Here is a 17732-nt window from a genome sequence, read left to right on the forward strand (position 1 = left end):
ACATAAAGTATGCTTTATGATCATAATATGAAAATGAAAATAGAAAAAAACACCAACAAATTTGATTCCCGACGCAATATATTAGCAGTACTGTCCTCGTTCAGCATTCTTAATAACCCGCTGTTGGCGAAAATGATGGCAAATGGGTTGATTTAAAAATTTAAAAGATAAAAGAATATTCAGTAGAATAAGTAGTGATGGTCGGTAACTTCAGTACTTGATACAGTTCAACCGAGACTTATTGAGAACCCTGTTACCATATCGGGGGCTGAATATCCGGGGGTTACAATTGAGTTGTGTTCGTCACATTCAGTTACAATCTTGTGGTGCATGTACCTCCTAAAGATCTGCAGCTTGCACATGAAACTTCATCGGCATGTTGGTCAGCATTAGTGTTGTGCACCCTTTCAGTCACATTTTATTGATTATTTCACATCTGTCTCAAAAAATACATAGACAAGATCTCCTGTCAAGCCAGAGCATGTGTAGTCAACAATCCTGTGATAGTCTTGCTTTAAAATCCTTAAACACATAACCAGGCAACAGTCAAGACCAACAGTTAGAATGACACCAGTGTCATCAAGGTTAATTTAACATGACCCTACAGGACCGTTTCTTACATGCATTGTACCACCTCATCAGATGGACATTTGCCACGATTAATTCCTTCCATATATAACAATTTTTTGGGTTGAACAAGCCAAAGTATATGTAAATCTGACCATTGACGAACTATTTTTAACCAGGTTATCAACGAAAACCAGGTTATTACAATGGGGATGTCGTCAAGTGGCGGGCTTCAGACGCTGATTTCTGCCCAATAAATTGAGTTAAAATTGATGGATAGTAGTAAAAGTTGGTGTGTAGGTAGCTTATGTGAAGAGCTAGCTTGGACTTGGTTTTTTATCAGTGTAAACATATGCATAAAGTAAACTAATATTAAACAAGGCAGAGTTGTTGTACACACTGGACTAGACGGATCATATACTTAGCCACCTACTACTAAATGTCTAGCTCACTGTTTTCATGGTTGGTCCAAGGGCATGGTGAACATTTGTGCCAAGTTATCTCAAATCCCCGTGTGCATTGCCAAATTACAGTTTGGACAATTCAAAGTACATTGGGGGGGGGGGGGGGGGTACCCAAAGGCATGGATATTTGACACATGAACTTAGTGGAAATTTTTTTTCTTTATTTAAGCTCCATATGCATATGATGACCCATTTATAGACCAAACATATAAATAACTTTGTGCGAAGACCTTAAGTGTGACCTTGTCATTGGACTGACAGACATGGGTGTTCCTCAAGGCCAAGTTGTTCCCCTTTTGCATAGCCTAGATACAACCTGAACTCAATTTGTAGACACTTTTCTGCCCGCCCACCATACGACCTTCCACAAGCACAATGAATCTTTACATGCAGAAATACTAAATAGAATTTCACAGAAAATGCACCGGTTTATATTGATGGCAGTCAACAAAATTAGGCCATATACGGTACATTAATAATCAACCGTAGGATTTCCTTGGTTGATAACTTTCGCCGACTCCTGATGAACTACAATAAAAGGGGCTGTTGCAGTATGAATCCTATGAGCGATTATATACATATAACTGATTTTCACCAGTATTGATGCACTGTTAAGGACACTAGATAAAATGGCCCCTGTAACCATATATTCTAAGTTCCTTGCAGAATTTTATGTCAAGTGCTGATTCAGAAGTGTGACTAAGAAATCTATATAAGCAAGTGGCCTCAGAAATGCGCAAAAAATTATATTTTAAGCAGGTGCATCATGTATAATATTCATAAGAGATAAGAAACACATTAAAATCATTTATTTTCAACATTCATTCTAATGACTGGTACAAACGGATACAATTATTTTTTTTGTTTTTAAAACACACAAAATACAAGTAATACATGTATGTAACAGATGATAAAACGTTTGAAAATGAATGTTAAACATTACAAAGTTAACATGTATACTGTACATCATGATTTAAAATAAAGCATATGGACACCATGTAAATGAAAAACAATGTCAGTCAACTTACAGTCAAAACCCATTTTCTCGATATCCGAGGGACTGCTCAAACTGCTTCCAGGCCTCGCAAATATCGAGCCAAGCAGGAATGCTTATGAAGTGTAAAACAAAATCGGTCCTTCACATCCAGTTCAAGCCAACAAGAATCGAGCCAAGTGATATCGAGACAACAGGTTTAGACTGTACAACTAATCTTTCAAATAAAATTGAAGTTTAGTACAACTATGGCAACACTTCTTTGTGATAAATATCATCTCTGATACATATGAACTTAGCACACTTCAGGGAATTGTATTTCTTGTCCCTGTTAAACCATTTATAATGTTCTTTTACTTATCATTTAAACTGTCCAATAGATGCGCTTCAATGTTCATTTGAAATTGCCTGTTTTTTTCTACGATTTAAATTTCATAATTGCGGGAGGGTTTTCAGTTTCGGTCAATTGTAATTCTGGTTCTTGAAAAGCTCTGAAAATATAGCATTCACAGCAGACACAGACCATATGGTTTTAATAACATTTACTAAGTAAGATCATCTCTTGCTATTCTAAAATGTTGTCACTAGCACAAGCTAGGGGCATAGAAACCCAACAACACTAGTAGATCCGAATGTGCTCATAACCATAGGGGGCAGTATAAGAAAAAGATGGTGGAATTATTTGATACAATGCTTCAAAAGTTCCAGTTCTTAAGCAGTGAAATTGATCAGGCAGCTGACAGGCTAAAACCATTTTGGGGATGTCTTTGGGCGGCACCTTTAGTTTCTCAATGAGGGTCAAAGGGGGTCAAGCAACCTGCTGCAGCAGCAAAACTAGCTTTTAAGAAGCCCTTTTGAGGGTTTCTCCTGACTTCTAATTTGAAGCAAAATGGAGTATCAATACTAACAACAAATGAAGTAGCAACGGAAAGCAACCAGCTAACCTTTTTCAATCAGTTTTGAGAAGAATAAAATATTGTTTGTTTTTTTAATCTCTGGAGCTATAAGATTCAAGGCAATCCACCAACAAATTGCCCTGTTTGGGCAAGGAGTGAGTTCATTCTTGGGTACCTCTGTATTATGTAAGAAATCATATAAAAAACCCATCTCATTTTCAACCTTTAGCCATCCCTGACCGTTACTACCACCTATGGTTAAAATCATAACATGTACATACATGTTTAGCCAAGCACATTTTGACCCACTAGATGTTGTGACATATTTGCTTCATTCAACAATGTAAATACCTTGACCGGAATCCAAATCCAGATCTGATCAAGCTTTGCTTTTATCTTGAGTCCTGAAAAATCACACAAGGTGACCATAGATATCATGTTCAAATCTATTCAGAAATTTGTGATAAAATCTTAGATTGCGTTGAACATGTTAAAAACTACTGTATAGGGCTTTACATATTTCGCTTTTTTCCTATTCAAAAAATGAGTCGAAAAAATGTGTCAATCACAGGTTTTTCATTCCAATATTTCGGTAAAATGTTAAAAATAAAATAATTTGCTGTTAATTTGTACCATAAATGCAAAATTTCATCTGATCCACTTGTTTATCTGATAACTTGCAGAATCACACATTCAGGAAAACCACACTCTCCGCTAGGTCAATCTTGAACACTAGATGTATAATATTTGCCATGCAGAGGTAGCAGATTGCTAACAAGTTACAATATATCTTTATTAAATATGATATGTGGTTTTAAGTTTCAAATATTAGGAAGCCATAAGATGATGAATATTTTCTTCAGACAAAAAAATCATGTTTGCTACTTGATATCGCAGATTTTTAAAAAGGCAATTATACAACAGTTAAACACACCCAGCCAATTAAAATGCCCTATACAGTAATCAAGAATAATTAATTTGAACTTAAACTTAAAACACATGTTCAATTCCATGCATTTCCACCTACCAGTATGACTGTGTTCTATGTCTGAAAACGTTCAAAGCAAACAAACACCACAAAAATCAGAATCCATTGTAGCCTAATCTTAATATTAAGTTCATTACTGAATGGTGTACAACTAAAAATCCAAAAATTTACAATAAAACTGGAGATGAAAAGAAAGTCGCCAACAAAAGTTGGGGGCAGAAGCCCAACAGCAAATGCTGTGACGACTTGCCTGCTTTCGGAAGAGTACATCTGCATCTTTTCGATAAACATGTAACCATAATCGTATACAACAAAATGTAAATAAATCAGTCACCAACAGCGAAAACTGTTGGGGGCAAGGGCCCAACAGCACCATCCAGATAACATTCACCATCAGTACAGTTAGGTCTTTGGGTATTTGTTATACAGGGGTCGAAATTAATTAGTTTAATTTCGATGACTGGTTTTATTGACATCATTTATCATAATTTATTTTTGTATCAAACAAAAACTGACCAGTTGTCAAAGCAATTACTGCAAATTTTCACAGTTGTTTAGTGATGGGTTTTTAACAGTAAACTGTTTGAAAATTGCTACCATGTGCTAATATTTCTTTACAAAATATACAACTAGCGACCAGTATTTGTCATTAAACCACATTTTCTTGATCTAGAGTACCAAGCACTATGGTGTCTTCATGAATTCATGGAAACAAATCTATAAGACTGGAAATGTACCAATGGTAAACGTTTTACAAGCAGATGAAATGCTGTGACACAACTTGCCTTATTTAACTTGGCTATCTTCCAATGTCTCAAATCTTCCCTCAAACATCTACTAAACATACGAAAAGTGTCGCCAACCTAAGTTGGGGGCTTAAAATGAGCCCAACAGCAGCTTTAGCGGCCACTGTGACCACTTGCCTTTAGCTTGCAGCAGGAAGTCGCCATTACCCCTTAACATTTTGTTTTAAATCTAGACTTGCCTGCAATTTATCTTTCATCATAGATCCTGCCCATGTTAAGTCAATACATATGCTGATAAGAATTTGAATATTAAATAAATTGAAAGAAAAAAACTGGAATTCAGCTTCCAAATTTAAACTATAACACAATAGCATCTGAAGTATCAAACGAGTGTTTTAATACAGGTTTTTTGTCCATTTACCCAATGAAATTGACAGGAGCTAAGCAGAGAAACTGACCTCGTTTGAGATCCTCTTCAGAAACTCAGCGGCTACACAATATGAACTGAATTTATATAATAATCCAACAATATATTTCACACTTAAGTTTACATACCTTGTTATTTACTGACAGTGAAATGTACACGAGATTTTTACACACAGCAAAATATTCACATGCTTCGAAAATAAAATGGTTTTGCTATTTACAGCAGTGTTTTAAAATAATGTACATTTACAATTAATTCCACTTACCACAATTTTTCTTGTACATGTTTCTGACAATCATGTGTGTACAGATTATTTCACTATTCAAAGAAATAAAAGTAACTGGTACAATGCAGCCATGATAACCGCCACTCCAGAAATGGAATACTAAATTACTGCAACCACATGCAAGTAAAACCCCTACGATTCAAGTGGAGTGCACTACCAGTATTGCACTTATCTGTTGGTTCTGAAAGTGAAAGGGCTAACGTTGAAGCTCCATGTTTTCAAAAGTTCGCCCATCTGTCTGTGAGATCCACCCCCTCAGTATCGCCCACCCCCTGGCCCGTACATAGGCCGGTTGCCTGGGAAACCCATGTTGAACATTCCCTGGTTTGGTGGCATTCCCTGATTCGGCGGCATCCCCATCATACCTGAACAGAGCAGAAACAAGAGTTTGTGAAATATTGGGCCTAATAAATAAAATCCTGTCTGACCAAAAAAGAGAGTTTGTAAAATTTAAACAAATAGGAGTTTGTGAAATACTGGCCCCACAAATCAAACCATGTCGGACCAAAAACAAGAGTTTGTGAAATATAAACAAACAAGAATTTGTGAAATACTGTCCAAACAAATCATCCTTCAAACAAGACAAGTCACAAGGTGCTTGTGTAAAAAAAAATCGTACATACAATGTGGTCATTTCATTAACTACAGGTCTTATAAAATCTTCAAATGCATCAAAAATAATTTCTACAAGAAACTAGGTGTACTTACCTTGTGGAGGCATAGGAGGCCTCATTCCTGGGCCTGGACCAGGTCCCATACCTGTAAATTATAAAACTCATATTGTAATTTAATCAGACTTTTCATCTTTAAAACCCAGACTACTACCGGAACTATTTTAAAATATGATAGTCAGACAATGCTTTGAGAGCATGCAGCTCCAGGCTATGAATTTGCCAGACACTGATCATATGATTCAAATACAGGTCATATGATCAGAGATAAACCCACAATGTCACTAATTATGGTTGTTTTATGAGTATATACAACAAACAAAACACAGGAATAAAATAAATAAAAACTTAATCTTAGGTCAACACATTCAGGTCTATAGCTAGATTTGTAACAATTGTTTACACATAAAAATATTTATATTATAACACAAATATGTATTTTTTTTGCAATTTTTAATCTCAAAGTGTTCCAGCTGACCTCTAAGCATTTTGTATGAACAGCCATACTTACCCATAGGCATGGAGTTAGGAGGCATACCCATACTCATACTAGCTGGTGGCATCATGCTGGGTTTGGATGTTCCCATACCCTTATTCATAAAATGGGAATACTTTGGTAATGTAGCTCGCTTTTCTTCCTGTATAAATGAAAAGAAACAGACAAAATATTACATATAATTTGTTAGTTAGTGTTCAGGGCTAAAATGTTAATCTTACCTGTGAAACCTTTATAAAATCATTTCCATACACTTTCAGCATCACAAAACAGTTTGAAACTATATGTGCACTAAGTAATTAAAAATGCATAATTATGTCAAGTGTGTCTTCTATTTTTTAAGTGGAAAAGGGCCATAATCAATAAGTATTCAAGCCAGAGTAGTGGGCCTTGCTGTTCATGTGTGCATTGTCTCTGGCAACATTTGTACAAAGTCTTATTGAATACCTAAAATGGTTTTACAGTTATAGCCATGGTCAAATTTGTTGCACAAAGATGACATAATGATTTTAACAATTCTTCAAACAAAAAAAGGGGATAAAATTATGTGAAAAATAGTTTTTTTGTTAACAATAATTTCCCCTTGTACATAAACAACAAGCAAGCTCACATTTATATAGAGGATAATTGTTTATTTCACTTATGATGATCACAGGGTGAAACATATTGCTTTCTTACACTAAAAACCAATAGTTTTTCTGTTTATTATATGCCTAAAATAAGAGTTAAAAGTCATTCAATAACATTTTTTTTAGAAAAAAATGTGCCGATTTGTATGCACAGGTAACATCATATCAGAAATGACATGGCATGTCCAAGCCCTGTGCACGCTGACATTTGATTTGGAAATAAGAGCAGGCTATAAAAAAGTGGAAAATATCTATTTGATATTTTTACTATTTCAAACAGTAAACTATAGTATTATATCACTGATAAATCTCTATAAACCACCAGAAAGCAGATAATAAATTGGCATTTCCGCTTTCCCTTGACAGAATCTTACTTCTTTAACTTTAAGCAACAAAAGCTAAATTTCCAGCACAACTCACCAATGATATGTCCTCATCTGGATGCATCAACCTGGAACTCAAACCTGAACTTGACTCTGGTTTCTTGATCTGTGGGGCGCCCGTGATGATTGCCCCGGGAGACGAGGAATCTGGTGACATGGCTGCTGCTGCTGGGAACGTCGGCTTAACAGGGCCCGCCATCGACGTTGATGTGGGCGGGGCTGAGCTTCCACTGCTTGACTGAATAATTTACAAATTTATTGAGCTTAGGTGGTATATTCATAAAATACCAGGATTGAAACAATTTTCTGCATTCCTACATTTTAAGTACATTAAGGCATCGCTAAATATGTTAGTAACAGCACTTTATACATGTACAAATATCAGGAATATAACTGGATGAAAATCCCAAGCCTGAAAAAATTGTTCAAAGTATGAGGATTCAGGACTTTATATAGTATGAGTAGGAGTGATTCAGAAAATTGATCAAGAATCACATATCCAGTATTTAGTTCCAGTTCAAGGAATTCAGGCCCAAACTTCGGGCTTTGGAAACCCTTAAAGACTACTTACAGCAGCAGCAGCTGGGAAAAGAGGTTTGGATGGTGGTGCAGACATCGGTGGGGTAGACATCGGGGGCATCGGGGGCGCTCCTGGACCCATAAAGGGACGAGGTGGCATTGGCATACCTCCTGGACCCATCCTACAAAAGACGATTCAAAATGTTGGTCTGCAGATTATTAAAATACTTTTGATCATTTTGTTATTAACGGATGCTCATGAAGTTACTATTTACATTGGCAAACTTATTGCAATGAGTCTTCAATGTAAAATACATGTATTTAATACTAGTAATTTAGTTAAAACAAAGTGTCTCTAAGTCAATCACGTGATGACAAGTTTTATTTAACTCCTAGTAAATAAAGCCTTGAGTTCACTTACATTGGTCCCATTGGTCCTGGAATGACAAATAGAAATAGAAATTAATTAACATATTATGCAGATATCAAGTGTAAGTTTGTTATTCATGATAATCACTCATGAATTATCTGGAAAAACAAACTTGACAAGTACTACAGAGGCAAGACACCAGATGGTCCCAAATTGGCAAAACATTTTTTCCACAAAATATGTCTAGACTTGTAACTACGTGACAGTTTGAGACAATGCATTTTACATGATTAAATAAAAGAATATTTTGTCACTGCCTCAGATGAGTTTATCCGTTTTAAAGCCCTGATTCATGTTATCGTCCCTTCCATTTCACTTACCCATAGGTCCCATGCCAGGCCGCATTCCCATTGGCCCCATACCCATCGGAGGAGGCATAGGGGGCATGCCCATAAAGCCCATGTTAGGCCCCATACCACCGGGTAAAGGGGGAGCTGATGGTGTGGATGTGGTAGTGCTAGTCCCAGGCTGTGAATCGTCGTCACTGTCTCCAGGGTTTTTGGCTGCATTAGCTGTAAAAAGAAATGACCAATTTTTGTGTTTCAGTTTTGGTTTTGAATAAAAACTAGCTATTTATACAATAAATTGTCATGTAGTGTATTATTAGCATTTGGATCACTGTGCCATGCCATGCCTTAGTTGGAGACGGCCCATTCTCTGAAAGCCTTTTTCGCTAACAGTCCTTTTAATTTGAATTTGTAGTAAACTGGCATTCAAATTAAATAGATAAGAGCTAAAAGACATGACATCTCAGGGAAACACATTTATAAAATGTTCCAGTTTATACTTCATAAGGTTTGACAAAGTTGCGTTATTATGATAACCATATTTTTTTTAATCACTGCAAAAAATATTTCAATCAACATTAACCATATTAAAACTACCAAGACATCCGGTCCATTTTACCTTTTTTATTTTTCTCTCGTTCATGATCTCGCAAATCTTGATCTGGGATTCCCTCCATGCCATAGATTTCTATCTCTATGTTGTTCCTTCCTGGTACCGAGTTTGGAACTTTGTCCATCTTTTCCTTATGTACCTACAACGGGAATGTAATTTTATTATAACCTTCCTGCTTAAAGTTGAACAACATACTGTCTCTTTTCTGATTAAAATTACTTTCCCCTCACTGATACAACTGGAAAACACTAGGAAAAGAAGTAATAAATCAATACTGAATTATACATTAATTTTTTATACAATTTAATGAAAGATTTGTTGTAAACCAGTCAATATGTCAGCAGTCTAGCAAACTCAATAATTATCATATATAAGAAGCGACTCAGAAGACAAGAGTGAATGCCAGTCAAACAAGTGGCCATAACTCGACAATATCATAATGATAGTGCAAGAATTACAGGCCTTGTTACACCCGTGCGTATGTAACATGCGAGGCCAACAAGGCCAACAGATCCCTTCAGAGAAAGGCATGCTCAACCCTGAAGAGGTCGACTAGTCTTTAAATACAGTATATTCTCCATCCACACGTAGAACTGGATATGCCAATTTGCATATAACCAATCAAGTACACCAACGTACTATATACGCACTTCGGCTTACAGCGGAACATTACACATACACCAATTTCATGTGAATATCTCAAATGTTTAAAGCTTTAAGTTTGCACATGCCAACAACATCAAGGCTACAACAATACTTCAACATTTTCTGAGCTGAAAACGTAGTATGCTGTTTATATCAATCATTCATACAGATCAATTGGCAAAAAAAACCTTTTGAGTAAACAGTTTATTCTTAAATCATTACCTGCATACAATGGATTGACAATCCTGGCCCTGTGTACAATTTTTTGTGACATATATGACATTTGAAGTGTTTTGCCTTTTGGTGCTGGATGAGGATCTTCTCGTCATCAAATTCTCTGTTACAGTACCTGATAAACTGTTAAGAAAAATTTGTACTACATGGATTGACTCAATTAAAGGGGCTAAACACTTTATGATGAAATAGCAAAAAAAGAAGAAAATTGTCGAAAATGGACATTAACTTAGTATCAATGTGTACAATGCATAGAAACTTACTAAATGAAGCACCAAATAGTTGACAATTTATATTTTGCAGTTTTTTGTATTTTTCTATTAAAAAAGATTACTATGTATGTCTACCTAGTAGAATTATTCTTATTCATGATTGGCTAGTCAATGTTATCACGTGAAATTACCAAGTTAGGCATATAGCTTAAATATTCCAACAGCAGACAATGCGAATGTCCGTCGGACAGTCGGACATGTCCGGTATATTTTCATTTTGACCGACGAAACTTTTGTTTTGGTCGGTCACAATGTCCGGTGAAAAATTACAGTCAGCACCGTTTAATTTTCGGAAAATTTACTTTCAGTTTCTAAATAAATGTTCAGAGTTATTTTTAACTATTATACCATGATTATTCAGCGTGTTAATCCGTGTATCACTATTTGTAAACCCCGTTTCGACATGTTTCCGTAAAAGCCGATCAAACGCGTAAGGTTCCGATTTCAGCTCGTACTCTAATACTTTTATTTTACGGAAATGTTCGGAAATTACAAAATTCCGTATGTATTTATTTTCGGCGAAGTGGTTCCCGGCAATCGTGTTAATTTAAATATGATGATTAATATACCAAGCTGACTTTCTTCCCGCTCTGTTTATTATTGCCAATAACAAGAACTCTACTTTCGTTTTTGCATAAATGTTGTGCCTGAGTTTAACTTGTAGTACAATTCGTTACATTTTATAACCGTACTGTATCTTTAATTTAAAGATGAATTAAAAGAGTAAGATCTAGCTGTTCCATGGGTAGACGAACCAGATATGAGTTTTTTGGGGGAGGCAAGGGAAGAAAAAATTTATGACATAAGATCCGAATATTGATTTTTTTTACATGATGTTTAGCTTTTTTTGTAATTTATTATAGTACTGTAGGACAAATCTAACCAAAAAGATCTAAACCTGTTATAATGGGGAATTACAAAACTTATTTAAAAAAGAGGCTTAAAATCAAGGTTTAGGCTGATGTAACTGAATACTGTTTGTAACATTGCGACAGGTAAAAATTTGGTGCGACAGGTAAACTTTCAGTGTTTACCTGTCGCAATGTCCTGTGAAGAAGAAAAAGTTTTCGCGTTGTCTGCAACAGTTCAGGGTTAGCCTTCGTAGCACAGAGGATACAACACTTAACTGCTTTTGGCTAAACCGGTTCGAATCCGGTCTCCAACTATATTTTCTTTTACATTTTGGTATCAATTTTTTTACAATTATGATATCAAAAAGTCAAACTTCTGCTTCTGCTTAGGTACGGTGCAGGGCCTGTTACGGTGTAGCGCACCATCAAGCATTTTATTAAATAATTGTTCTGGGATTCTTTACAGAAAAAAACATTTTTGGGTGCCAATCTGGTGTAAAGTCCCTTTAAGGCAAAAATAATTGTCACGACTACATGCAGGGTTCTCAAAATGTTTGAGTTGAACAGGCTTTTTAGGGGGGTCAGGGGTCATGCCCCCCTCCAGACATTTTTAAAACAAGAATGCAATTTCCTGCATTCTGAGCCAATTAGGGTACTGTTTTTCTAGGAGTTTTGAAGTGAACAACAATGCAAAATTTCAATAAAAATACTGTTTTGTACATAAGTTCACATACAATATACAGAAATGTCATACATAGCATACATTCAGAGAAAGACCTTGACAAGTCACTGTCAGTGTCTGTATCATCACTGACTAAGCCGTTTTGGATTGAAAATAGAAAAAAGAACACATTTCAGACCGATTTTTTAAACCATTTTCTTTTCGTTTTCGTGAAGTTTCCTGCAAACAAATCAAAATAAGAATCGATCGAATATATAAACTAAAAGAGAAATATCACGCTAACTTATGCAACAGGTCTATAATAAATGGATGAATACTCAATGGTAATTAATTATTCAAACTTACGAGTGGCTGTTTGTGGCCGAAAAAAAGTCATCTACCGTATTTCATCTTAGAGTTCAGACACCTTTAAATAATATTTTTTTTGCTGTCAGAATTCATACAAAATCACCATTTTTACATTTTATCTACGTGTATTTTAAACCTGCCTTTTTTCTTCATGTTTGCATTTTACCACTTATTAATTTATCCATAGTTATCAATGGTCATAAACTTATTTATTACGCCTATAAGTGTAAATCCTTCATCAAATTAAATAAAATCCCATTAAACACCATTTTATACATGCATTGAAATGAATAAGCACATTCTATTGGCTTCAGATCAAACAGTCACATTTTGTGTCGTCACATAACTCACAGTTATACCCAGGAGATCCTCGTGGAGAGCATGGACATTGCTATGCAGGATTAATGTGTCTGAGTGGTGATTTCGATTGTAACTTAAGTATTTCATTTCAAACTTTAATTCATCACATTAATTAGTAACCTATATCATTGAATGTGTTGACTTTTATTGATGTTTCAATAAGTATAACTGTACGATTATTAATACTTACAGTCTATATTATAAAGTGTGGTACAAGTTTCAAAGTTTATTGGCAGATCGTTTTACAAAATGTCATGTCTTTGTTTTCCTAATCCCTTGATTGCCCTTCTTGTTTCTATAATCCTCCAATAAATAGTTCACACTTCCTCTTTCTACAGGCCAGGGTTTCCGCCAGGAATTTCATAAGGCATGTCGGAAGGGGAGGGTTTGTGAGGGGTGTCCCCTCCCTTACGTCGATTTTTTTTATATTTTCGTATCCAAAATGGTGCAATTTCCTGCATTTTAAACAAGTTTACAGTTATGTTCCCATGATTTAGAATTACCAACTAAAGTCCGATTAACATTAAAATTATTTGTGAAAAGGTTTAATGGTTTCTCTTCCTTAATTATTGGTATTTCTCAAGTGTTCCGACAATACAATATCGACGATATTGATCGACTCATGTTTCGTTTAGTGCGGGTATTATTTATATTGACACCGTTGACGTCATAGCAAAACATGTAAAGCACGCTGCATACTGGAACACAAAAGCGCACGGAGCAAAGCGACTGCTCGTTTATTCGTATTTAAAGCTGCAACAGCTAATATTTTTAAAGCCGGGCTGTATTTTCAGATTTATTTATCTTTTTTCTAAAAAAATTAAAAGAACGATAAAATAATCAAAGGTGAATAAAAAGCAACACAAAATATAACTTTACACTTTTAAACTAAAGACGGGAACGCGACTCAATTAATTACGACGACATAGCATAACCCTTGTTAATAACACAGATATCTTAACACGGTTCTCAATTATAATTTAATAATTGGTTAACAAACGGACTCGGGATTAAGAAACAAAATAAAACGACACATGATTTATGTTACCGAAATCAATTAACACTTATTGTTTACTTTGCGTTCATAGATGATTATAGGGATGAAGGTCGCAATTACGACAGTGGTTTTTCACACATTCCCATTCTGATAAAGAATAGGAGGAGTTTGGTTAATTGGCACTGTTGAACCTCACCGACACGCCATCATGCTGTCGTCGATCCTGAATGGCTGATAAAAATGTCGTAATAGTCCCGACACGCCTTCAGTCAACCGTTGCAATCGCAACAAAATCGTGTATTGTCAAAACTGATGATTGTTTTGATAAGGATTGTCGCTACGCGGATTAAAGCATGTCGGCATAATTAATGCGTGTCGGTAATTGGCCTTGCCAGCGGAAGGCACGTCGGGCCCAACAAGCCATAAAGGGCTGGCGGAAACCCTGCAGGCAATAAATCGTTTAGGATGGGTATTAACTATCTTGTCACAGTGGTGTATGTGGTTAGGTAATCTAGCCAGGCATTGTTAAGATAAAAATCAATAATCTTCGTCTGTGAAACTTGGTAACTGTGAAAGTTATGATTGATGTCCTTAGGGTGTCCCAAAAATTAGCTACGCAAAATAAATTATTTTTGAAAATAATTACGGGTGTCCGAACTCTTAAGGTGAATTACAGTATGTTCTTTTTTTTTGGACATCGGCAATGTGTTCTTCTAACAGGAAAGCGTGCTTGTGCATGCGCGAATTACAGAGAATTCTTACCAATACGATTTCAAACCTGAAGACTCTTACATATGCCGAGGTAAGAATAGATACTCAGTATAAAATATGTAAAAAAAGAATGTGACCTTATGGTTTCTAGAACAATTCTAACCGGCCGATTTCTGGTTTTAACTGGTCAAATAGGCCGGCGGCCGGTTCATTTTGAGAACCCTGACTTGCCTTGATCAGGGTGAAATAAACACCACTTAATTTTCCAAATCCGATTCGACAGTGTAAAACAATTACAAAGCAACCAATTACTGCATTAGGTCACTTGCTGAGTTACATGACACCCAAATGCAGGACATCTGTAGTAAAGGTTTTACCTTGAATGATTGTTCCCACTGACAGTGTATAAACAATGTATATGTGGTTACATCTGTGCGGGTGCACTGATGTAACCACATATACATCGTTTATAAGTTTCATGAAAAACTGGGGACAACAAATAATGTGTATTTTGGATCAACTTTTTGAGATTATCTGATTTAATGCAACTAATCACTTAAATTCCACTCAAAGGATACCAGCACCAAGGTTTAAGCTGCTTCTTCTTTTTTCGGCCCATATTTTATATTTAAGTACAAATTTTATTCTTTTCTGCGTATCGTGAACAACTTTTGTTTTCCCAAGCGGAAACTGCGTGTAAAATGCCCGGATGTATACTCAAAAGACGCAACCCTATAAACTATGGTTACGTTTAACTTGATTTACAACGTTATGCGCAGAGACCTCCCCGAGCACACAACTAGGGTTAAAATCAGGGTAATAGAGGTGCCATGTGTTGTTCGACCATTCCCCAAGAAAATTATAGAAAAAAACTTAGGAAAAAGAGTAGGTAGCCACCCCTAGGTAATTTGTATCCATGGGTTTATGACATTGAGTTTCAATTTGGCGCAGAATCTTCCTTAATTTTAAAACAATACAAGAAATATTCCAGGACTTCACAATTATTTTACTCATATTTCTTCATTATATACCATGATGCAAGATATTTTTTGCCGAGTACATATTTCAGTCCCGTTGTATACTAGTATATGGTTAAGTCGATAGGATGATATCAAGTTTTGTTGTTATTGTTACTATATTTTATTTGTAAGTAACGGTTGATTTCATAAAAATGTGTTGTTGAATACATTATCACATAAGCATGGTGGGAATCTGAAAATCGGATATTATACCTCGACATGCAAGTATTACTTACCAATACATTTTAAGGGGCTAGACACCAGATGATACATTGTACAAGAAAAAAAGAAAAATGTCAAAAACTTACTTCAAATTGACATCGTTGTGTAAAACGCATTGAAACTTACTTATAGCCTGGGTTACCTGCCCTTATCAATTCACACTCTTGTTGTGCAGAGTACGCTGGGAACCAGACACACTTACTTACTGATGTATCACCTCGCTTTCGACACATGCATCTTTCGCAGTTTTGCGCATTTTTCCAATTTGAAATTTACTGGAGTTGTCTACCACATAGATCCCAGTAAGTTTAAAAATAACGTTGTTATATGTATCTGTACTCATAAACAGTTATGATTTATACTGGGAAACCGCTATGCGCTATTTTAAACGGGGAAACACAAATGAGACAGCAACATGATTGTTGCGTTTATCATTTTAACCATATAAGGCCTCCTATTAGCTCGAATCGACAATTCTAGGCTTGTTTTGTGGAAATAATGTCTAAGCCGATTTTTAGACCATCTGGTGTCTAGCCCCTTTAATAACTTATCTTCCTTGTTAACACCCGTTGCCAATATGTAATGAATATGATGGTAACAAAATATTTTAAATGCAAGGATAGATTCTTTATGAAATAAAGATACAATTCATATCATATCATATAGTGTAACAATCTGTGATTAGGCAGTTTCAGTTTACAAATCGTATTGATATGTTGTGAATAGAAATATTCCTAGAAAAATATTTTCGTCTTTTTTTCATAGTTTATTTATGTATATAAAAATACTTGATAACACATACATAGACCAACCCCAACATATGTTACAAGTCAGCGTTGGGGAGTGGGGGGATCTTGCACTGAATACGTGAGACTTAACAGGTTTGTAACACATCTTCTATTTCACGCATCCAATTTGAAAATATTAAGTGTCAAGTCAATGGGTGCACAACGTGCACGTAATACACTCCCATATCTACAAACGTGTTTTCTATCTATATAGCTGCCAAACCTAATCAAATGGTAACCTCCATGACTAGGGACGAGACATCGAATGATACCATTGCAAGAAAAAAGAGAGAAAACTGTCAAAAAATACATGAATTTGATATTGTTGTGCACAACGCATTTAATCTTACATACTGGTGTATCACATCGCATTTAATCTTACATACTGGTGTATCACATCGCATTTAATCTTACATACTGGTGTATCACATCGCATTTAATCTTACATACTGGTGTATCACATCGCATTTAATCTTACATACTGGTGTATCACATCGCATTTAATCTTACATACTGGTGTATCACATCGCATTTAATCTTACATACTGGTGTATCACATCGCATTTAATCTTACATACTGGTGTATCACATCGCATTTAATCTTACATACTGGTGTATCACATCGCATTTAATCTTACATACTGGTGTATCACATCGCATTTAATCTTACATACTGGTGTATCACATCGCATTTAATCTTACATACTGGTGTATCACATCGCATTTAATCTTACATACTGGTGTATCACATCGCATTTAATCTTACATACTGGTGTATCACATCGTATTTAATCTTACATACTGGTGTATCACATCGTATTTAATCTTACATACTGGTGTATCACATCGTATTTAATCTTACATACTGGTGTATCACATCGTATTTAATCTTACATACTGGTGTATCACATCGTATTTAATCTTACATACTGGTGTATCACATCGCATTTAATCTTACATACTGGTGTATCACATCGCATTTAATCTTACATACTGGTGTATCACATCGTATTTAATCTTACATACTGGTGTATCACATCGTTTGCGACACATGCATCTTCTGCAGTTTTTGCGCGTATTTTATTTTCAATTCGAAATTTACCGGGTTTGTCTACCACGTAAATACCAGTAAATTTCAATAGTCTGTATTTGTATCTGTACTAATCAATGATTTCCACATGCTAAATATATACATACTATTAACTGG

At 35.5% G+C, this 17732-nt stretch overlaps 1 protein-coding gene across 1 annotated transcript; it reads right to left on the reverse strand.

Moving 5' to 3' along the window:
* Nucleotides 1–1825: 1825 nt before the first annotated feature.
* Nucleotides 1826–15204, reverse strand: LOC128213091 (BUB3-interacting and GLEBS motif-containing protein ZNF207-like). Its single transcript, XM_052918621.1, has 10 exons — nucleotides 15075–15204; nucleotides 10264–10390; nucleotides 9403–9535; nucleotides 8817–9008; nucleotides 8488–8503; nucleotides 8119–8248; nucleotides 7585–7785; nucleotides 6551–6677; nucleotides 6077–6127; nucleotides 1826–5733 (listed from the first exon to the last, which is right to left on the reverse strand). Exons 1-10 carry the CDS (start codon nucleotides 15113–15115, stop codon nucleotides 5624–5626), a joined length of 1128 nt encoding a protein of 375 aa, XP_052774581.1. The 5' UTR covers nucleotides 15116–15204; the 3' UTR covers nucleotides 1826–5623.
* Between the last annotated feature and the right edge of the window lie 2528 nt (nucleotides 15205–17732).

The sequence above is a fragment of the Mya arenaria genome, chromosome 2, assembly GCF_026914265.1.
Source record: "Mya arenaria isolate MELC-2E11 chromosome 2, ASM2691426v1".
In the NCBI taxonomy this organism is placed as follows: Eukaryota; Metazoa; Mollusca; class Bivalvia; order Myida; family Myidae; genus Mya; species Mya arenaria.